The sequence below is a fragment of the Erythrolamprus reginae genome, chromosome 2 (assembly GCF_031021105.1).
Source record: "Erythrolamprus reginae isolate rEryReg1 chromosome 2, rEryReg1.hap1, whole genome shotgun sequence".
Lineage (NCBI taxonomy): Eukaryota > Metazoa > Chordata > Lepidosauria > Squamata > Dipsadidae > Erythrolamprus > Erythrolamprus reginae.
Window position 1 is genome coordinate 148,741,425 of NC_091951.1, and position 23,205 is coordinate 148,764,629.

The following is a 23,205-nucleotide window of genomic DNA, read 5'->3' on the forward strand; positions in this document are numbered from 1 at the left end:
ATAGTTTCATATATTTTTTAAAGAAAATGGTGAACATCTAGAGATAACACAATTGTATCAACAAGATTAAAATGGCTAGTTTGTTAAATAATTTGACTGGACATAACCATTTGGAATAACTAAACATATACCTGTATGCCAATATCTAATTGCTCAAACTAATCATTTTTCAGTCAAGTGGGTTTTTTTAAGTATCCCAGCCTGTTTTAAGAACTTCTATATCACCTGAATAGATACAATTAATATTGACACAAATTCCCTACTTTTACAAAGGCTGAGCATCATTAGGGTCTTTGGTAGTTTTGCTTTCTGCCAACATTCAGAATTATTATTATTATTATTTATTAGATTTGTATGCCGCCCCTCTCCGTAGACTCCGTAGAATCAAAACTGTATCTCAAGGATACAAATAAATACTGTACTTTGTATCTACAGGCCAATCTACAGGTAAACAGTTTTGTTTTTTAATCAAGATAATTTATTCTGACAATCTTTATCTCTTAAATTCACAAACATGATGCTGGATTATAAACTGAAAGAGATGTTTACAAGAAACTAGTTTGGCTTAAAATTACTTTAGTGTTTTTTGGCAATTATTTGCTTGGATTTAAATAAGAAATCAATTAACCCTGTCATCCACAATTCACATGGAGTCAAGAATTGGAAAGACTTTAATGTTCCTGGGTTTATGAAGTAAAATCAATTCTGTAGTTCTTTCTGCTGCATATAAGCTACCACTTTGAAATCTCTTAATAAAAATTATTCTGCTAAATGGCAAAACTTTCCCTTAGCACTTAGTATTGACACATATGTCTCTTAAAAGTGATTAGCTGTTATGGCTAGACTACTAAATAAATAACATTCAGTATCAATGCTGCCATGATCTTAGATTACAAATAAGGAAGCATATACCGAACAAAAAACATTCACTTTTTTCATGTAATACTGCATTGTGCTGTTTCAACAGAATGGTAAGCAAAAATATTATTTTATACACAAAGCAGCAATAACAAGGTTTTGAAGAATGCTATTTTCAAAACTGAGATACAGTTCTGTGTCCACATTTCCTAGAACTGATCACAATTTTTATGTTCCCTTATAGCTGACTTCAGACATGTTCTGCATTGAGAATGCCATACTCTGGCTTAGAGTTCTATAATTAGGTAAGATTGTAATATTCTCAATTAAAGCAATGGGGGAGGGGGAGAAAAGATTGGATTGTATCATTGTCTGTTCTTTTATTCTAAGTACACCAGGAATTGGACAAGTCTTTGGAAGCAAAGTACACTCAGTGTAAAAAGCTGAATTGAATTTATGTATATTATTTAATGAAAGAACTTTTAAATCAACCATGTTTTAACACTGATTAGTGTCAATCCTACATGCAATTGACTTAAGAAGCACCTCTGAATTCACTGGTGTGTGCTCCCAGTCCCAGGTGAATATTGATTGCAGTTTGAATATACATAGATTCATATGTGAATTAAAACAAGAAAAATCATCTTGGTTAAACTTATCAATCAAACATTTTAGGTGTGCTACAGTTTAGCAACTGACAAAATATTTGTAGATACTGTAGAGTATACATTCATAACATCTGAGTGCTTGTTTCTCCAATGAAAATATGGCACTAAAATGTAATGTATAATGAATTGAAGCTGATACTCTAATTAATGTTTAGGAATCATACTTATCCCTGTACTGGATGGGCAATAAACAGCCCTAGGCCTTCAAATGAAATCATTTTTAATTCTCATGACTTTGTAGACCAATGACAGTTCCCCATCATTTTGAGTTCAGAAATACGTTAAAAAGTTCTAGAATATGTATATAACAACAATCCAGCCTAACCTCTACATATGATTTTACAGACATCAACATTAAGTGCAACATCAGCTACCAAAAAGGTAAAGCATCCTTTTGCACTTTAGTGCTGTATTTTGGCTCCTTTGATGATGTTCAACAAATCAATACAAACTAAGTACGGTAGATACAAAACAGTCAACACATGAAGTGTTCTGTTTAGGGTGGCCCACATCCAGACCTGGAACTTGGATGTTCCAGTAGAAATGTTTAAAATATGGACAACAGGAAAATGCTAAGAACATCAGCAAGTGTGCCTGGCAGGGAGGCAGGGAAATTGGTGGAATCAATTTAGGGGAGATAAGCAAAGGGAGATCCTATGAAAAAGTAGGATAGATATGTCACCCTTGAAAAAGAAATCAGTGGCACCTAAGGAGAAGTAGGAAAAGGAATACCCTGAGAAAATCAGCAGGCAGGCTAATTTACAGCCTTTGCAGAAAAAGTGAAAAATATACCTGGACAAAGTGTTTGAGATTGTAAGACCCTTCCAGAATTGTTTCAGTGCAAATCCAGACTAATCAAAATGTTCCAGGTTTCAATTCCCACTAAATTGAAACTACGCAGAACTGTTTATCAGAATATGTAAAATACAATGTGTTTATTTCAATTAAAAATTCACTTTCCATTTTCCTTATGGTTTTACTAAAAATGCACAATGATGAATTTTACAGAAAAAAAATGCATATGGTAATGTTGCAATCCTATACCTAGTTGCATTTGATTAAGGTTCAAATAACCATGTGTGCATTAAAAGAACAGCAATAGTGGAATTTCCATAATGGCTATTCGTAAACTCAAGTAGACCTGATTAAAAAAAGAGTGCCTCTCTGTCACCTCAACAGAGTTCTTTCTCCACATTGTAGTCTGTGATCTCCATCACTACTGATTGATAAGGGAATAAAACCTTTTAGAAATGTGGTATTAAATATATGTGTATTCCATAGTTTTTCCAATCAACTTGTAGTTTGGAAAGGTGGCTACTGCTTCAGGATGACCACACTGCATTCATCAAATGTTGTGATAACCTATACTTCTGGCTGCTGCTTCCCATTCCACTATGAAAAACGTAATTGTCCCAAAAAATCCAACAACTGTCATTATTAGAAGTTGCCACTGAAGAAACAAATAGTTGCTGTAGAAGAAAGCAACAGCTGCACAGACAGACTGAAAAGGGAAAAAAAAACCAAGTAAGTGCAATCTTAATGACAAGCCAACTGAGTTATAGACATTTTTAATGCCATCTCACCTCCACTTTTAATTACTGGAACATAAACTGTCCTAATCATGTTTCTTTATAGAAGCAAATACATTTATTCCAAACTGGACATGTCCAATATACAATTACTTTTTGTGGAGTGTGTTGTTGATTTATACAAAATCCAGCACAGTATTTCAAATTGTAGGTCGAATGGCCTAGCATTATTGATATACGAACAACAATTTTGCATTTCATTTAAATATCATTAGATTGTGTCTAATTTGAAGTAAATCAGATCAATAGAAATTACTTCTGAATAAGTATAAGGCAGTGTTGAAAAAATACCAAAGTATATTTTGTATATAAACATGCCACCTTGAACTCCAGGGTAATTTTGATGTAGAAAAGGCAGGCTAATATCGAACAATGAACAAAAATATGCTACTGTGGATGCACTCTTTGCTACCATAACCCAACTGTTATTTTATAGTTTTTAATTGATAATATCACAGGAACATTTCTCAGAAATTAATTTACTTTCCTTTCTTCTTAAAACAAAGGGCAAAGTTTCTTTTAAACCATGCTCAATTTCTAATGACAAAATAGATAGATCCATAAAATTATTTTGGCAACTGTAGAGTGATATATAGTATGGTACTACTTCCAGAATATGGTAATAGTGGAAGTTAGCTCAGTCTATAGGGATTTCTGACAGTTCCTTGCCAAATATTATCATGGCTAATTGTACTTAGTAAGCAAGTGAGACAGGGATGGCTAAGTACTATGACCTGCTGAAACATTTTACCCAATGAAAATTGGGTTTAGTAGTATCAGGCTAGAGACTGGGAAGCCATGAGCTGTAGTCCCACTTTAGGTACCCAAAGCCTGTTGGGTGACCTTAGACCAGTTATTCTTTCTCAGCCCTAGGAAGAAGTAAAATAACTTCTAAAAATCTTGAACTGCAAGGATTACAATTGTCCTCAACTCACAACCACAATTGGGAATAGAATTTCCATTGCTAATTGTTAAGACAGTCATGCCCAATTTTCTGCAATAATGCATGCTGGTTGCTAAGTGCCAGTGATCATGAGGGTGGGGTGCTATGATGGTTGTAAACGTGAGCAATGTTTATAACTCACTTTTTTCAGTGCTGTTGTAACTTTGAATATTTGTTAAACAAATTGTTGTAAGTTATCTGTAGTCCAGGCAGTTGCTGGGGTGCAAAAGTGACAAAAAGCACCAAACATCATCACCATTTCTGCCACTTGGAAATAGACATTACCTGAATGAATTTAAATACAGCAAAGGCAGGTGCACTGTCTTCAGAATACAAGAATCCCAAAATACTAAGGAGTTGAGTGTTGAAACAGCTATCACCAAAGCCCAGTAAGAAACTGCAAAAAATGGCCACTTCTTTGCTAAAATAAGAAAGCAATAAACAATAAATTTAAAATTATCTTTGAAAAACAGTATAATGTTCAATTCTACCATTTCTGATTCCCCACCCCCCACCCCCAGGATTGAGAAATACAAATATAAAATGGTCAATCACAGAAGATTAGCAAACAGATATTTTATTTGAACATGTTATTTTTTAAGTCAGCCTTTCCTAATCCAACCTTTCATTGCATGATATATTCCCAATATTTTTTTTGCCGCAAGATTGGAGACAACCAATTCAGAGTATTTCTACATTTTACTTATTAATTTCATTAATTTTTATAGCCACCTGTGTTAAATGTATGACTCTGGGAGATTCATAAAACAATATTTAAATCATCGAAACTATTTTAAAAACTGCAGTTTAAAACAATAAAAGTACTGTATATTAAAACAACAATTAAAACCACACACTACAGTTTATTTAGCACAGATATCAGAATAAATGCTATAGGCCACTTTTGTCTAATACCATCTTCTCTCAAGAATTGCGTATCATTTGTTTGTACATAACTTTTCACATACATGTACACAATAGTTAACAACACTGGAATTAGATTCCTGCAAGTCTTCCAATCTTCAATGATTGGGACCATTAATAGTGTTCTCTTTTAGAGTCACTGATTTTGCTAGCAATTCATTATAGCAAAATGATTGTGACCAAGAAGGGGAAAAAAACTACCACAAATGGGCAATTCCAGATTTTGTGAGTTAGCTACATTTTCATTTACTTCTTCTGCAAAGCGGGGAGAGAGAGAGAGAGAGAGAGAGTAATTGTCTTTTAAGAATAATCTGGATGGAAGAAGCAAAAATACATACCTTGGTTCCATGAATGCAATGCTATCTGTTCCTTCCATAGAGGCAATAGGTGCATCATTTGGTATATTACAAAAAATCAAGTAGAAAGCTATGAAATGAACCACAATGCCTAACATCACCACTGGGTTCCTGCCAAATCTGTTGTTCTTACTTAGGAGGCCAAAGATTCCTCCACCTGTAACAGTAAATATATAATTATTATCCATACAGAAAATTGCTTTCTTAAATTATGGAACAAGCTTTTTACTAAAAATGTTAAAAGGAAAGTGTTTTCTTGAAGACTGGTTTCTTAAGATTCCCAACATTAAGGAAGTATCTTAATTGGAATAGTTAGAAACTATCTTAGTAGTACAGTACAATAAAATTCCAGTAGCTGCCAGTTTATTACCACCATCCATAAGGAAGGTAGTTTCAGCTATGGTTATCTGCTGGTGGCACTCTCTCTTTAAGGAGACTCAGTAAAAACGTACTAGTATATCTCAAGCAAGATCTCTAAGAACATTCTGAGCTTGTTTTCTTGCAGATGCTTCATTATCCAACTAGGTAACATCATCAGTGCTAAAAGGGAGTAGGGTTTGCTCTCTGTTTATATACAGTGCCTTGCCCTGTCAATGTTGTGTTATAAGGGGACTGGTGTCACAACAAATTGGAGTGTTGGCCAACAAATGGACTGGTGTCATAGCAAACTGGAACAACACTATATTAATAATAGCATTACATTGGAATAATTGAGCCATGTCATTCTATCAAAACAATATATCTGCTTTTTAAATTGAAAAATGTACTACTTGGTCATTCCTCTAAAATAAAAAATTAACAACTAATTTTACACTATCTATTATCTTAGCTCTTTGCTGAATCACTTTATCTACCTGCATATTATATAAATGTATTCACTGATCACATTTATTTATGAAATTTATTTACGTAACAGAAAACACTTTCTATTATTTAGAATAATAGAAAATATTTTCTATTACTATTTACAAGTTTCTCCAAGTTTTGTTTTGTTGGAAAATGAATGCTTTGTGTTGCAACATTAGGCTCATCAAAGCAGCAGTTTGAACTCACCTAATATTTCTCCAATGCCAATGAAAATACCAGAGAGTCCAATAAGACTTTTTTCTTCAGCACCAAATTTCTTTATAGCACCTATACAAGTTCCATATACTCCAGAGAAGAATGTTAATTCCAGCCCTTGAAAAACATTATTTCATTAATTATTATAGGCAAGTATTTATCCTTAAGTAAAACATTTTCAGAGGAACTTTCAATAAATATTTCAATGATAATTATTTAGCAAAATTCCCATATCCCTATCAGTTCTCACAAGACTCAATTAAAAAAACCCAAACACTACATAGAAACAAACAGTGTAATTCGCAGATAGGTAACATTAGTACATTCAAGAACACTCAATATATGCAATGTCTTTATATCAGCTGATGGTAGATCATTAGCTGTCTTTGTATAGGTAGATCGAAATATTATGGTCCCCAAGCTACAGTCTTCAGAATAGGGTAGGCCTCTTTGAATAAAGAAAATAGCAATTATCCCTGCAGTTTGCTAACTGCATAGTAACCTGACAGTTCATGGGGGCCAGAATTAATTGCATTTTTACCATAAATATCCCCCAAATTCAACAATTTAATTCCAAAGTAAATTAAAGACTTCTACAAGTTAAACTTGACATGTTGACTACTTGGATATGTCCATTAAGTTTCCTTGCCAATAATATAGGATGTTTCTTTTTCAATTTCCCAGTCAAAGATAGAATTGTGATTTCCTGGAGGCTCTTATCCAAGTTCAAATCATTCAATATGGATTGGCATTTTTTAAATCAACCATTAAGTAGATGCTGCTACTTACTGTGACCAATTATAATATCTTTTTTAATTCAATATCTTTGTAAATACAAAATATCTCTGGATTATGCCTTTCTAAAATTAAGAGATTGCTTTAATTTCAAAGATTTATTTCAGCAACGTAAAAAGATTGTAGATAAAAATAATTCAGTTTAAAATAAAATTGTAAAAAAGAAACAAACTGTAGATATCACATTTCAAACTGACCACAGCATTAAAAATGTTTTATTAATTTATGCCACAGTGCAGATGAAATTGAACATTGTGGTATTTTAAAGAAAGAAGCAGTAGGTAGTAAAGAAGAAGCATTGGGATTATCAAGTTGACTTACAGAGTTTTAATACAAAGGAATCATAAAATTACTTTAGGTTTTTGGATTTTGTCCAAAAAAAGGCCCTTTAACAATTAGCACTTCATTTTAAAAATTTAGGTGCAAAGAATTATTAGGAACATTCTCTATACAGGTAAGTACTCCTTGACTCATGGCCATAACGGACTCTGCCCATTACGGTTGAAAGCCATGATGATCATTAAGTAATACGCCCACCTGACTGCCTCACTTACAATTCTCCAGCCCTGCTCCCCCCACCTCCAATGAAGAGACCATGGGTGCCTCAGGTATACTGTGGGGAGCCCTGGAAGACTTAGCACGGGCCCTGCTATGGGCTCTCAAGGCCTCCCCACCCCAAACTCCACTTTGGGGTTGCTGCAGTCCTTAGCCCTGCTTCCCACCCTACTAGGTCTCACATCATCATACAGGGGTGGGTTCCACTTACCTTTCACTACCAGTGCACATTGTGATGTTTCGCGTGCATACCCTAGCTATGCTCACATGTGCCCCCCACCATGCGAGTCTACTTCTGCGCATGCTCAGAAGGGCATTTCAAGCCGAAACACAGCTGAGGAGCTGCTCAGCTGTGCTTCGGATGAACAAAGGTCGTTATTAACACAGGGACAGGCAGGAGAGCTTTTTCCAAAGCACAGTATGAGGAGAAGCCATCCAAACCAGGAAAAAATCGCTGAAAATTATAAAAGCTGAAAATTATAAAAGAAGATAGTGTCGTGCATGGACAAGCACAGGTGGTACAGGAGCTGTCACACCTGCAAAGCAACTCGCTCTGTTGCTGGGCCACATGGTGCAACCTTGGAAGTGGTCACCATTTTCCAAGTGGCCGCAATTCAATGCAGCTACTTGGAAAATAATGGCCACTTCTAGGATTGCACCATGTGGCCCCATAATAACAGCTTGCCTCCTTTCATAACCCGAGCAGAGATCTTCCAAAGGTAAGTGAGGAGGAGAGTGTGAGACCCAGTGAGGTGGGAAGCCAGCAACACCTAGAGGAATCTGGTGAGAGAGATAGGCAGGGTACTGCAGCATCCCTGCAGTTGACTGTAGAGGAAACAACTGTGGGGGAGCTGCAGTGACCATAACTTTAGGACCAGGTCATAAGTAGCTTTTGGAAGGTCTGCCATAACTTCAAACAGTCAACCAATCATAAGTCAAAGACTCATAACGACCAATCATAAGTCAAGGACTATCTGTAGTTTCCCCGCAGTCCCATGAAATTACAGTGACATCAACTAATGCAAGAATGTCAGAAAGAAATGTCATTAATTGATTTGCATGAAGAAACCAAAGACTGGACAGGACAGAAAACATTTAGAAAAAAACATGAGAGATAAAACAAACGTCTGTACTATATAACCTTTCAAGATTGATATTTGCACTCTTGTTCCATTACCTGTATAGGCTGTTGGGACACTAAGTAGCAAAATCCGTTTTGTAGCACACAATTTGAATGATCTTTCTACAGAAAATGCAAAATGAAAATATTTAATTAAACTTCAAGTGATGAGAATCTTCATTGATTTGTAGTTCAAAAATGGGAAACTGCGCTTAATTCCAATTCCCCTTTCTCCCTCAATGATAATGAGCTCTTCTCTGGTAGTACTCACAGTTTTGAACTATGGCACTTAATATATCAGTGGACTATACCAACTTTGTGATCCAAAGCAGGATAAACAATTAGTCCTGCTGCCCCTAAAATAGGCAATATTACAAGATTTATAGCAATGTTGCTACTAACATTATGTCTCTGCTTCCTTGAGGAGGAAAATCTTAGAAAGAAGCTACAAGGAATTGTAACCATTTGTATTTGTCTGTTGCTGAGTATGTCAAAACTTTTACTTACTTATTGCATTTATGGCCCTTGATGTTTTGCTTTGGCCAGACCTGATAAAACAAGTATTTATTTAAAGTGAAAAAATATATAATATATTAAGAAAAACATTATCTTGCATCACTATTAATGTTTTCCTTTTCTCAGGACCATTTGTTATCTAAAAAAAATAAAATATCAACATAGGAAATATTGATTCAGAAATAAGCTAACAAACTAAAGTCTACGGAGTCTACGGAGAGGGGCGGCATACAAATCTAATAAATAAATAAATAAATTACTGTATATGTGCATTAAACTTTTGACATCATTTTTTTCATGAATTCCCCCTACACATCGAACTAGGTCTTCCCAGTTTCATGCAACATAAAAATATATCAACACAAATTAATTTTCCTACATAAATTAGGTATGTAGTTTAATGTAAATTATCTTGTGGCTGTACAGTTTAAATCTAAACATCCTTCCTACCCTGAATAATGGAGGCCAATAGATTGTTTTCTAGTTACAATGCCCTATGCATTAAATACAACAATCTTTTCTTATTCAAAAAAGAGCAGAAACATTTGACTAAGAATATACTAATATAACAAAAAATATCACCCATTAGCACCTACATGCCATCTGTAATATTTTCGGCAGTGGTTTCCTCTTCTTCTGAATTTGTTTCTTCTGGAGTTCTAATGAGAAAAAACAAAACCGTGCCCACTAGACTGATCACCGTCAGAGAGATGAAGACAGTCCTACGGTCGCTTTCTGTGGAGAAGAGTGTACAGTACTCATTCAAAGTTGCCAAAACATACAGGATATTTTTCAGATAAAATGAAATATGAGGCATAGAGCCAAATTTACATTCATAACAAATGTCAGTAAATGTTCACAAATCAAACCAAGATTCTGTACTTGAAGATAGCTATGCATATTAACATATTGTTTTAGTATGGTCATGGAGTTAGTCACTTAATTAGGCAATTATTAGGAAATAAAATGCAGAAAAGAATTCAAAACTATTTAATATGCTGGTAGATCGTTTTAAACAGGCATTTTTTATTTAAATTCCTGTTTACAATAACATAGGGAGGAAATTATCTTCCCAAATGATTTTTCTAGTTCTCTGAATTACAAATATAAATGCTTATATATATATGGTTGATTTTCTGTTAAAATCACCCTGTTATTCCCAAATGTGGGAGGAAGCAACTTTCCTTTCCTTTTGCCTCTCAGCCATACACAGGGGCCATTCCAAGGCAGATAAATTTTTACCAGGGCTCTTGCTTGGTAAAAGATGATTTGGAGGTGAGCTTGTAGCAGAGAGGTTAATATCCTGCCCTGCATGCAGCATGCTACAGGTTCAAAACTTATATGTGTATGTATATGTACATTATATGTATATGTGTATGTGTATGTGTATGTGTATGTGTATGTGTATGTGTATGTGTATGTATATGCATATGCATATGTATATGTATGTATATGTATGTATTTATTTATTAGATTTCTATGCCGCCCTTCTCAAAGTGACTTAGGGCGGCGTACAACATATGTACAACAGCATTCATGTAAAAAATTCAAAGATTGAGACAGTAGGCTGACTACACAGCTTCAAAGAATTTCACGAACAATACCAACCTGATATGTATGTTTTTCCTTGCCAGGCAAAATATATGTAGAGATTTCCAAAAAATAAACTATAAACAGAAGATAACTAATGGTTAATGCATTATTTTTGATATAAGAAAGAAAAAGGTGAATTGTAGTTCAAATCAAGATTGAAATATTAATAAAACTCAAATAATCTCAAGGATTATAATTTAATTATAATTTATTAAATTATATTGGCATTGCAAGTAAATTCCAACATGCCCAGCCCATAAGAGCTCATCTTCCCAAGATAGGCATGTTTTTCTTTCATTACATCAACCTTCTTCAAACTAATACCACTTCAATTCCCATAGTTCCAGTCAGTAGGACTTTTTGTCATAACAGCTAGCAGCTGTAAGAATTGAAGCGCAACACAAACAGGCAAAGAAGGCTCCATGATAATCATAGAAAATTCAAAGCATAAATGTTAAAGTAGACAAATATTTTGGCTCAATAACAAGCAGCTTAAGAAGATCCCAATGATGGGGGGGATTCCAATATATGCAAAGTTTAAAATAATTGAAGAGGAAATTCGGCATTCAATTTGAAAATTAAAGTAGGAATGAACACAACTTTCCACTTGCAACCTGATTATACCACTGCCACTTTCACATTTTGGTTTTCTCCCCCTCTTCAGATCTCATTGCTTTAAAAATCCCATTTGTTTTTGGGATCAGTTTAGAATGCTAGATTAATTTATCCCTGAACCAGGGCAGCAGAACCTAGCTGACTTTAGCTAACCTTGAAAAACTAAGTAAGCTTGGATCTTTAAGTATTGGGCAGAAACTACTTAACGGCTGCAAAGCTAGACTGGAAAAATGAAAATATATATTTAAAGAATGGGAAATAAATGGGAATTATTCCTCAGAAAACTACACAAACATGTCTATGAAGTTGCCAGTTAATCTCAATTTTTAAAAAACCATCGTTTAACTACAATATCATTAGAATGCTAATTTGGAAATTCATAGGATTTTAAAATCAGAACTCTAGGCACTACACTCTTGTTTTGCCTGTGTAGTCTTCCCAAGATGGCAATGGAAGTGATCGTTGATAATAATCCCTTTTGTTTCTATCTATACAAACTGATAAAGGTCATTTTACTTTGGATGGTACATAATCTGTGATTGATCGTTTTTTATCTTGTTAACTGCTGGGCGGTGAAGTCTGCTGCTCCTAGTGGTGCTGCTGGATACTGCCCTCCTGGTCAGGGAGGTGCTGTGCTGAATGTACCTATGTGTATTTTGTTTGCTTTTTTGTTCAGCAACTCATTATTTTAACTGATGTGTTGCCTTTGAATTATTTTGCCCTATCTTTTTAGTTTAATGTTTATTATAAGTTCCATTGATTATTTTTATTTCTTTATTTAAATTTGCTTGCTGCCTGTCTTGCCTATTTTGCTTAATAAGAAAGCAAAGTATCAATTATAAATTTCTTTTCAGGAAGCAGCAGGTACCATGCACGATTCCCAACTCAATCCAAGAACATCCTCATGTAAAAGAGGCAGAGAATAAGGGAATGGTCCCACACTTGACCAATGTCCGTTGGCTAAAGGAGAACCTGAATTTCAATTGCAGTGGTACCTCTATCTATGAATGCCTCTACTTATTTTCATTTTTATTTATTTATTTTGTCCAATACACAATAATACACAATGAAAGTTATGGAGGACATAGTAGAGAAGAAATACGAGATATAGTAGAGACTATAGGACAGGGGACGGAAGGCACTCTAGTGCGCTTATGTAAGTCCCTTACTGACCTCATAGGAATCTGGAGAGGTTAACCATGGATAGTCTAAGGGTAAAATGTTGGGGGTTAGGGGATGATATTACAAAGTCCGGTAATGAGTTCCACACTTCGACAACCCGATTGCTAACGTCATATTTTTTACAGTCAAGTTTGGAGCAGTTAATATTAAGCTTGAATCTTTTGTGTGCTCTTGTGTTGTTGTGTTTGAAGCTGAAGTAGTCTTTGACAGGCAGGACATTGCAGCATATGATCTTGTGGGCAATACTTAGATCATGTTTAAGGTGTCGTAGTTCTAACTTACGAACTTTTCTAGATAAGAACTGGGTGTTCAAGATTTTTTTGCCTCTTCTCAAGAACTATTTTCCACTTATAAACCTGAGTCTCTGAAACCCTAATATCTTTAACCTTAAACTGTCCACTGTGGACCTCACGTTTCTTAAGAGATCACTAAAGAGATACGCATAAGCACACCAGCGTACCTACTGTCCCTATCCTACTGTCCCCATTGATATGTAGTCATTATATGTGTCCATAGCCACGTTATACTCATTTATATCCATTTATTTGTACCAATCTCATGCAATCATGTCCATGTCTATACCATGTACATGTTGACTAAGCAAACAAACAAATAAACAAATAACCCTGATCTAGTCAAAGCAATCTAAGCCATCCAGACACAAAATACATTCATGCCATTCATACTCCCTAACTTACTTTATAATAAAATCATGAAAATTCTGAATGCCCTCAAATATTTTCCTATGACACAAAAGAGACAATGACTCAATAAAGATTGTTCCCATTTAGGACTCTTTAAATGATAATTGACATAGAAAGCAGAACTTGAAGGGAACTATAATTTCAGAAAGCACATTTTTTGTGTAAGCCCCAAAACTGACAGCTCAGTGATAAATTGTGCTTTCACAATCTTGTATTGAGTATCCAGAGAAATACAGTCTAATTACACATTTGTTTCCCAACAAAGGGGTTTTTTTATATTAATACTATCTGCGCACTTTCTGGCATTGAGTGATTTCTTCTTCCCTTAGCTCCCATTTGCCTAAAAATAATTTAGTGAGTTCCCAATACTCCAGAATAAATTAAGGGTCATCTGGGAGATGCAAAAGGGAGAGGACTCCACTGCAGTTTTATTTCATTCCACAACATAAGATTTAATCAAATGCAATAATTTAATTATTTACCTGAATTGCAATAATGCCCAGAAAATTCCACTGTTCCTGCCAATTGTGTTTTCATTTGAATTTATTGTTAGGCAATTTCCTTGAGCAGTCCATAGTACTGGAAATGTAATAACAATTATTGTAAACAAGAAAAGAAATCTTCTAAAGTTTGTTAGGTATCTGAAAATGTTTGAGTAACATAACATTTGTATTTTTTGGGATATATCTCAGGGTTGCTTCACAAATGCTTACAAGTTGACCCTATTTCAGTATTCAAATAAAGCAGGTGATATTCTAGCCATGGTTCCAATTGAAGTTGCAATCATTGACAAACTTAAGGAATAGAAATCTCCTTGATATTACACATTTTAAACAACAAACCTATATAATGCATACTTTATAAACTACAAACAGTTTTGTTCAAAGTGAATGCTATTTCATTGAAATGTCATTATTGTAATCTTGGGAACAAAGCCAAGTTAAAGAGGGACTTAGTAAATCTGAATTCCATGAAAAGAACTTCTTGGCTAATGTGCTAAGATTGTGCCTAAAAAAGGGGAAAAGTAATTCTAAGTCCCATTGAATTTTTTTTCACAAAGAATGACCATGTATATATTATCCATGTAATGTTTCTGGAGTGGTGCAGTGGCTGTTAAGATGCTAGCTTGTTGGTTGGAAAGCCGGCATCCCAGCTTCGGGACCCAAGCACCATCTTCTATTCTTCTCCCAGTTCCTGCCAACCTAGCAGTTTGAAAACATTTACGGTAAATTCATTTATTTATTTGTTCGATTTTTATGACGCCCTTCTCCTTAGACTCAGGGCGGCTTACAACATGTTAGCAATAGCACTTTTTTAACAGAGCTAGGCTATTGCCCCCAACAATCTGGGTCCTCATTTTACCCACCTCGGAAGGATGGAAGGCTGAGTCAACCTTGAGCCGGTAATGAGATTTGAACCGCTGACCTTCAGATCTACAAGTCAGCTTCAGTGGCCTGCAGTACAGCACTCTACCTGCTGCGCCACCGCGGCTCATGTGAGTGTATAAATAGGTACCACTTCGGTGAGATGATAACAGCACTCTGAGATGTCTTGCTGACCACATAACCATAGAAATGTCTTCAGACAGGGCTGGTGCAATGACCTCGAAACAGAGATAAGCACCACCCCCTATAGTCAACAACAATTAGCGGAGTATAATCCACAGGGACTCCTTTACCTTTTATGTAATGTTTCTAATGGTTAAGAACAGTTTTACGACTGTTACCTTGTTAATACTGGGAATGGGACACATTGCTTCCATTCTTCTCAATGGAAAATATTATGGGAAAACAAATTGAAAAAAGATCCGTATTACTCAGAATCAACCTAGGCTCTCACTCAAATCTCATGATTTCACCAAAAGCAAAACAAATTCCTTCATAAAATGGAGAGCATCTTTCAGGTTGAGAGGAAGAACTTACCAGCAGCTGCTATTCCAAGGAAAACTGAGGCTGTGTAAAAACTCCAAGTAATAGGCTGGATGAAAATGGCAATATATAAGCTGAAAAGAAAATAGTTTTAATACACATGATTCCATGCTCACAGCTCTTTGTAAAATAATTTCAATCACTACCCTGTTTCCCCAAAAATAAGACATCCCCTAATTAAAAGCCCAATCCGATACACATCATTTCCCATAAATCTGGTTAAGAGCCAAAATGCACTTTGTAAAATATCCGAACAACTTGAAACTGAGATCAGCTGCCTGTAGTAAGGGCAACCCTAGCTGTGTGGTGTGATTATCCATCAATATTTTCATGCGAATGAAAAATACTCAGGTATGGCTGCGCATCTGAAAAATATATATATTTAAATGATTTTGCATTAGTGATCGATATTCTGGAAGAAATCACACTTATTTCAAATGCACGGCCAAGCAAATAATATGGATATTATAAAGACTGAAAAGCTGGTGACAAGATCCATGAAAGCATTTGAACTGGGAAAGGATCCATATGAAAGAAAAGATGATGGACGAATTACTTCAAAAACCTTCAAAAATATAAAATTTGTACAGAATCATTGATTTGTTGGACTTAATTGGGAAAGACTTTTAGAAAGCATCATAACAAATTTGAAGAAAAGACTAATGGATTGTGAACATTTAAAAACAGGTAGCCGATTGCAAGACACCAAAGATAAATTACAATTAGTTTTGGGAGCTAACGTACTGGAATATTGCAGTAGTAGTAGTACAGCACCTGAAGAACCACTGTGCACATTTGGTGACATTTTTAATTACAATATTACCATCAACAATTATAGAGATTTTATGGACAATGTTTAAAAAGATTCTAGAAACTATGCAATTCGTGACAGCATTAAAAAAGCTAAAGATATTGTCAGAAAAATTGCTGTAAGTTCGGCAGAAGCAGAAAGGAACACCTCAAAAATGAACCTAATATGTTCAGAGAGCAGAAGTCGCCTAACCATTTCTAATTTAACCAACTTCATGACTATTAATATTAATGGCCTACGTCTTCCAAAATGGATCTCTATTCCTGCAGTGAAAAAGTGGTTAGGATCACACAATCACACTGCAAAGGATCCGAGAGTCAAGATGAAGAAAAGTGGAAGTGCTTGTGTAAAAACGATGTCGAAACATCTTATAGTTAAAGACTTCTAACAAAGTTTTGTAAATATTTGTGTATCTCTTTTATTGTTTTTTGTACTTTTTTATTCTTATTTAAATATTAAATACTTGGCATATATCTCCTTTTTGTAAATCATTATCATTGATGCAAAAAAGTGACATGGAAGACAAATAACACTCTGATTGCTCTTATGTAAATATTTGTGTACCAATTTTATTGTTTTCTGTACTACTTTTGCTCTTATTTAAGTATTAATCTTGGTATATCTCCATTTTGTACGGTAGGTCATTATCATCGGTGCAAAGAAGTGATGTCAAAGACAAATATCACTCTGATTACTCTTATGTAAATATTTGTGTCCTCAGTTATTGTTTTGTGGTATATCTTCTTTTTGTAGGTCATTAGGACAAAGAAGAGCCTAATGCTGGGAAAGACTGAGGGGAAAAGAAAAAAGGGACAACAGAGAATGAGGTAGTGGGATGGAGTCACTGAAAAAGTTGGTGTGAGATTAAATGGACTCCAGAGGATGGTAGAGCACAAGAAGGCCTGGAGAAACGTTGTCCATGGGTCGCAATGTGTCAGACACCACTTCACAACTAACAACAAGGGCAAAGTAGTGACGTCGACTTGGTCTGCCCACCCAGTCACATGACCCCCAAGCCATGCCGACCAAGCCACACTCACAGAGCCAGTAGGGAGAAATTTTGAATGTCACCCCTGTGTCAAGCTGATTGATCTGCAGTTTTGTGGATCTGCTCCCCCCCCCCCCCATTTTTTTTTGAAGTTTTCAAGAAAGGATTGAACAAACATTTGTCTGGGATAATATAAGGTCTCCTGCCATGGGCTGGGAGTTGAACTAGAACAACTCCAATGTCCCTTCCAGCCATTTGGTCCTGTCCTGTCCTGTCCTGTCCTATGACCAGGTGCTAGAACAATACCGTGTTTCCCAAAAAATAAGACATCCCCCCAAAATAAGTCCTTCTCCAAAAATAAATCTTCCCCCCTGAAATAAGTCATCCCCAAAAATATTTAAACGCATGTGCAGGCGGCCCCTGCCATTTCCTCTAGTTAGAGTTAGGGAGACAGAGCTGGAAATCAGATAAGATGGCAAGAGGAGTCCTGTCTTGCGCCCCGTGCCCCAAAATAATAAGAGCTTCCTCAAAATAAGACCAAACACTTATTTCAGGGTTCAAAAAAATATGACCGTATTATTTTCGGGAAAACACGGTAGTAGTTATATCATACATTCTCCATCAATCAATTATATACAAAACAAGAGCAGGTTTTCTAGGTCCAGCTAAGTAAATGGAAAACAGCATAAATTATATACCAGGAATTGAAGTAATTTTACTTACCTATAGAAGATACCACTAATGAACATGGAAAGTTGTGGTCCTATGACTGCAACCACTGACGGTGAAATTATATTTGATGCTGAAAATACTCCATAAATAACAGCCATACTGTACAAAGGAATAACAATGATTAGTAAATCATTAACAGGTACTTGAAAACTAAGAGAACAATAAGGAGGAATTTCTTTGTTTTAGGGGGAGGAAATAGGCTGTATAAAGAAAATCTGTCCACATACACACTTTATGTATGCAATCACAGCAATTTTTCAAGCATAACGGTACTATCACATTGCTATACTCACTGAAGGGCTGCCAAATATTTTACTACCACTGTGGCCGTGGCTTATGCAGGATGCTCTGCATTTTCTTTCAATATCTTTCAGTGCAAATTGGGTGCTCTGGGGTGGAGCTCCATTTTCGCTAGCCCACTGAGTCCCCCCTCCCTCCCATCCGGGCAATAGCCCATCCCTGGCTACACTAATTCACATAGATGCTGTATCTAAAATTATTTTACATGTAGATGCAAGCTACCTTCTTTTACATCTCTCCCCACCCCATAAACATATTTTATTCATTGGAACTGGATTTTTTGTGCAGTATGTTTATTTTAACAAATTAGAATTCTACATGTTTTTAGGTTTAATAAAAACAATAAAGGAAAAAATGGTTAAGTACAGCATGTACTTAAGTACCAGGGGAGGTCAAATAATAGTAATAGTAAAATTAAATCTACAGTATAGTAAAATTAACTGTAATTCCCTTAGATCTCCAAATGAAAGTTCTTTTAAATTAGGTTTAGTGAAAACAAGCCAAAATCAGTACAGTGATACCTTGTCTTACGAACTTAATTATTCCGAGAGGAGGTTCATAAGGTGAAAAGTTTGTAAGACGAAACAATGTTTCCCATAGGAATCAATGGAAAACCCCTCCATGGGAAACCCCACCTCTGGACTTCCACGTTTTTGCGATACTGTAGGAAATCCCAGGAGGGCAATCCCAGGATTGCAAAAACGGGCGCTCCACTGGCAACGGAAGTCTAGAGGTGGGGTTTCCCAGCGAGGGAAGCCTCAGCGAAATCGCACCATCGCAAAAACCCAAAAGTCCGGAGGTGGGGTTTCGAGGACTTCCGTGTTTTTGCGATGGTGCAATTTTGCTGAGGCTTCCCTCGCTGGGAAACCCCACCTCCAGACTTCTGTTGCCAGCGGAGCGCCTGTTTTTGCGATCCTGGGATTCCCCTCCTGGGATTTCCCTACAGCTACAGGAAGTCAGGAGGTGGGATTTCCCATGGAGGGGAGCCTCAGGGGAATCCCAGGATCGCACAAACGGGCGCTTCGCTTGCAATGGAAGTCCGGAGGTGGGGCATCCCAACAGCGGCGGTGAGTTCATAAGACGAAAAAAGTTCGTAAGAGGCAAAAAAAATCCGAACCCCAGGTTCGTATCTCGAAAAGTTCATATGACGAGGGGTTCGTATGACAAGGTACCACTGTATATTGTTTATTAGCCTGTCTTATTCAAATCTTAGTTTGAACTTCACTGGGATCTTTCATTTACAACTGAAAGCCAGAATTTCTGAATATTGGCACACAAAAAAGGAAAACAAGGAAGAACTGATGCATCTATCATGCCTCATTCCACGATGAATTCATCCCATTCCATTATGCCAGAACCTAGTCAGTAAGTGTGCCTGAAGAGTAGCACGTTAAAATGTTCAATAAATTATAAAGTGTTACTGCTCCATGAGTGGGAGAGGTATGGAATTTTATGTACTAGATTTTTAATGTTGTAAACTGCCCAGAGTTACCTGTGTTAAGTTAGGCTGGCATATAAATTTACTTAATCAATAAATATTAAAAAGACAAGTGCAAAGTACCTTGTGTAGCCACTTCCATGAAAATCAGTATGATTTAAATTTGTAATAACAGTTTGCTGTAATACATATAATGCATTAAAATGATTAACAATATGAACTATTATGCAGATTGCTTTAAAATATATTTATATTTTAAAATATAAAACAGACCCACAAGTCACTATAAATATAAATACTAAATCTGCCTGCTTACAATTACTTGTATTTTTCTAATCTTTGCAATTAATATCCTAAGTAAATCAAGTTGTTTTAAATTAAATTTTCATCAAAGAACGTTACATTAGGAAATAACCAAAAGTCAAAAATCTAACTAGTTTTAATATCCACTTTCCTCCTGTTAAGGAGAAAACATCAGGATGTGTGCCCAAATCTGCATTTGCCTACAGAAGATAAAATGAAAAGCATCTGTAGCAGCCACCATGATGTGGCACGTAATAAATCCTTAGGTTTTGGTACAGCACTGTATTATCCTTAAATCATCATGTAAGTTGATCCCACGCTTAGAGGCCTGACAGACAAAAATCATCTTCTGTTTCCATACTCGCCTCCCAAAAAACATTCTTACCTAAAATATTTTTATACAATGGTAAAACAAGAAAACGCCTCTATCATTCCATCATTAGATATATGTGATAAAAAAGAAGCTTCTAGGTAATGTTCTGATTTATTGGTTAGACCCAGGACATCAGAGATGGCACATTTAACTGGGCTGTGCAAAGCCAAGGCTGCCCATATCCTCCATATTGGTCAAGACAAAAAGGAAAAAGAGGGGGGCAAACAGAGCGTTGCCTAAATACATCTAAGCTGGAGGTATTCTCTTTCCAATTACATTTTTTATTTTTATTATTATTATTATTTATTATATTTGTATGCCGCCCCTCTCCGTACACTCGTTTGCTCATTGTTCCCATTTTCACAATAAAATTTTATATCTAGAGATATGCTTTTCTTATTTTAATAAGACAAGTTCTCATTAAAAGTTATTCCAGATGAAAGACTGTACAATTAACTTCTGTGTTTCAGGATTGGCATAAGATCTGAATCTCTAGACTAAAAGTTGGACAATCACAAGCCCTTTTTAAAAAAATTTCTAGAGCTAGACAGAACAGTGAAGACCTTGGCAAAATGACTAAAGTCTCTAGATAGAGACTTTAGATGGGTGTGTCAGGGTGCTTAACATGGCTGATGGCAGCTGATCATGACATGTTTTAGAAGCAACCTAAGAAAGAAGGACCTTCCAGGCAGTCTGAATTATCGTTTCTCCCAGCACAAGGGAAAGAGGATTCCATTTTTAATATTATGATTTTGAGCAATCAAGAAATTCCATACTTATAACAGGTAAAGGAAATATCAAGAAAAGGGCTGCAAACATCAAGACAAAATTACATTCTGAAATATCTATTTCTGTTTCATCAAGAAGCTAATCAATACACACAGGGAAAATAAACATTTGCTCTTACCGCTATATTTCCACATGTTTGGAAAGCAGTGAACATAAACATGAATGCTACTCCTAAAACAATGATGTTCAACTGTTTTTTTAATTCAGAATTCATCTTGTTTTTTATCAGAATGTTGTCAGACTAAAAATGTAGGTTAACATCTGTCTTTCAAGCTTCTTCCTTTTTTAAATTTCTAAGAAAGGAACAAAAAGCAGAAACACTATATTTCTGAAAAAACAAAGTATGAAGAAAATACCAGCAAACAGAAATGAAAAAATAACAAGAGTCTGTACCTTTCAAATGCAGAACAGCAGCAGATGCAAAGAAGCAAAGAAGACACATTCTGACTTAGATCTTCACTTATCTACTATATCATGGAATCAGATTTTGACTCTGAAACCAATTATCTGAAAAAAAGGAAGAGATACGGATATTATTTCCATTCATGCCAGACAGGAAATAAAGAACAGTTTACAAATCAAGTCAGCTGATCAAATGAGGGGGGGAAGCACTCGTGAATTCTGGGAAATGTAGTTCGAAGAGCTATTCACTAAGGAAAAGAAAGCATTTCTAAACAATGTTGTAGAACAGAAAGTGATATTTCTAAGCGTGAACAAAATATCTTTTAGATATTAATGACTGTACATTTTCTTTCCTTTGTCAGGAAATTGTGAGGAAAATCTAATTCTGAATAATATATGATAAAGGAAAAACCTTGGAATTGATTTGAATCATTACTGAACCTAAGCTGGTTGGAAAGGAGTACAGTACATCACAAATGTATCTCACTTAATTAAATGGACTGTCTAAACCTCATTATTATTTATGATAGCACTTGCAACCTGTATCTATGAGAACAAATTGTTTTATTAGAAATAAATATAATGAATGTAACTGAAGTAGACCCAGAGACAGGGTTTGAGCAATCGGTACTTTTATTCAGCTCAGAGAATAAGTGACAGCTCAGCAAGGTAAAGTGACGATTCAGCGAGTACCGACTGGCTCTGCAGGGAGAAGCCGCTTCTTTTATACTTTTGCGGTTCCCGCCAAAGCGAGAGCCGGCCGCGTCTGAGCCAATCAGGAGCGACTTCCTGCTTGAGCTCAGACAGCGCTGGAAAAGAGGAACAAACTATTTACAGCGTTACAAGGTAGCCATTTCAGGATACAACACCCCTCCCCTCATAGTTGGACCCATCCATCAAGAAAGCCACGTGACGAAGTCGTCCAATCGGTGAGGCCTTCGAGACTCTCGCGCTGACCTGCGCAGTCCATTTTCTCCTTCGCCACTGACTGTGGAGGATGGCTCGCCGCTGTTCTCCCGGTGCGGCGGACTAGGCCTGGCGGGCCCAACGAAGGCCTCGGAGGACGAGGATGGCTCGGCGTCGCTGGATGGTTCCCCCTGGCCCGATAAGTCTCTCTGCGTGTTTCTTAGTTCGGGCAATGTATAAAAGTCTGTTGAGGGGGGAGAGTCCGAGTCAGTGGGTTGTTGTAATTGGTTTTCAGTTCGTTTCCGAATGTGGTCTATGTGTCGTTTCCACAAACGACCATCCTCCAGTTTAACAATATAAGTCTTGGGTGCATTTTGCTTAACAATAATTCCCTTCATCCAGTTTACATTTCCATCAAAGCATTTTACATATACATTTTGACCCAAATACATTTCTCTTTCTGGTTTTATGCACATTTGGTTATTATTCAAACAGAACCTTGGGTTTAACCTGTCTAGTGGTGACCTCAACTTTCTCCCCATCAATAACTCTGCAGGGCTTACATGTGTGTGCGAGTTAGGGGTAATGTGCTGGGTTAATAAGAATTGGTCCAAGTTCTGTTGCACATCCCCAGGGCCTGACCTGTGCAATGCCTCTTTTGCCACCCTTACGTAACGTTCTGCCAACCCGTTAGCCCAGGGCGAGTAAGGCGAGATGAGGGCATGTCTGACCCCCAGGCCATCTAGGAATAATTC

General features: G+C 36.2%; 1 protein-coding gene across 1 annotated transcript; it reads right to left on the minus strand.

Moving 5' to 3' along the window:
- Positions 1–455: 455 nt before the first annotated feature.
- Positions 456–21,696, minus strand: MFSD11 (major facilitator superfamily domain containing 11). Its single transcript, XM_070739807.1, has 14 exons — positions 21,536–21,696; positions 21,261–21,435; positions 19,801–19,856; positions 17,931–18,038; positions 15,403–15,482; positions 13,963–14,059; positions 10,995–11,053; positions 9,983–10,121; positions 9,378–9,418; positions 8,928–8,993; positions 6,392–6,517; positions 5,321–5,495; positions 4,344–4,479; positions 456–3,027 (listed from the first exon to the last, which is right to left on the minus strand). Exons 2-14 carry the CDS (start codon positions 21,354–21,356, stop codon positions 2,872–2,874), a joined length of 1,335 nt encoding a protein of 444 aa, XP_070595908.1. The 5' UTR covers positions 21,357–21,435; positions 21,536–21,696; the 3' UTR covers positions 456–2,871.
- Between the last annotated feature and the right edge of the window lie 1,509 nt (positions 21,697–23,205).

Bases quoted from the DNA above. Each gene is read 5' to 3' on its own strand.
- MFSD11 (XM_070739807.1), bottom strand. From the start codon at position 21,356: ATGAATTCTGAATTAAAAAAACAGTTGAACATCATTGTTTTAGGAGTA. The intron at 9,419-9,982 runs GTAGGTGCTAAT...TTGTTTTATCAG, and splicing joins GAAAATATTACAGATGGCAT to GTCTGGCCAAAGCAAAACAT. The intron at 5,496-6,391 runs GTGAGTTCAAAC...TTACTGTTACAG, and splicing joins TGGCATTGGAGAAATATTAG to GTGGAGGAATCTTTGGCCTC.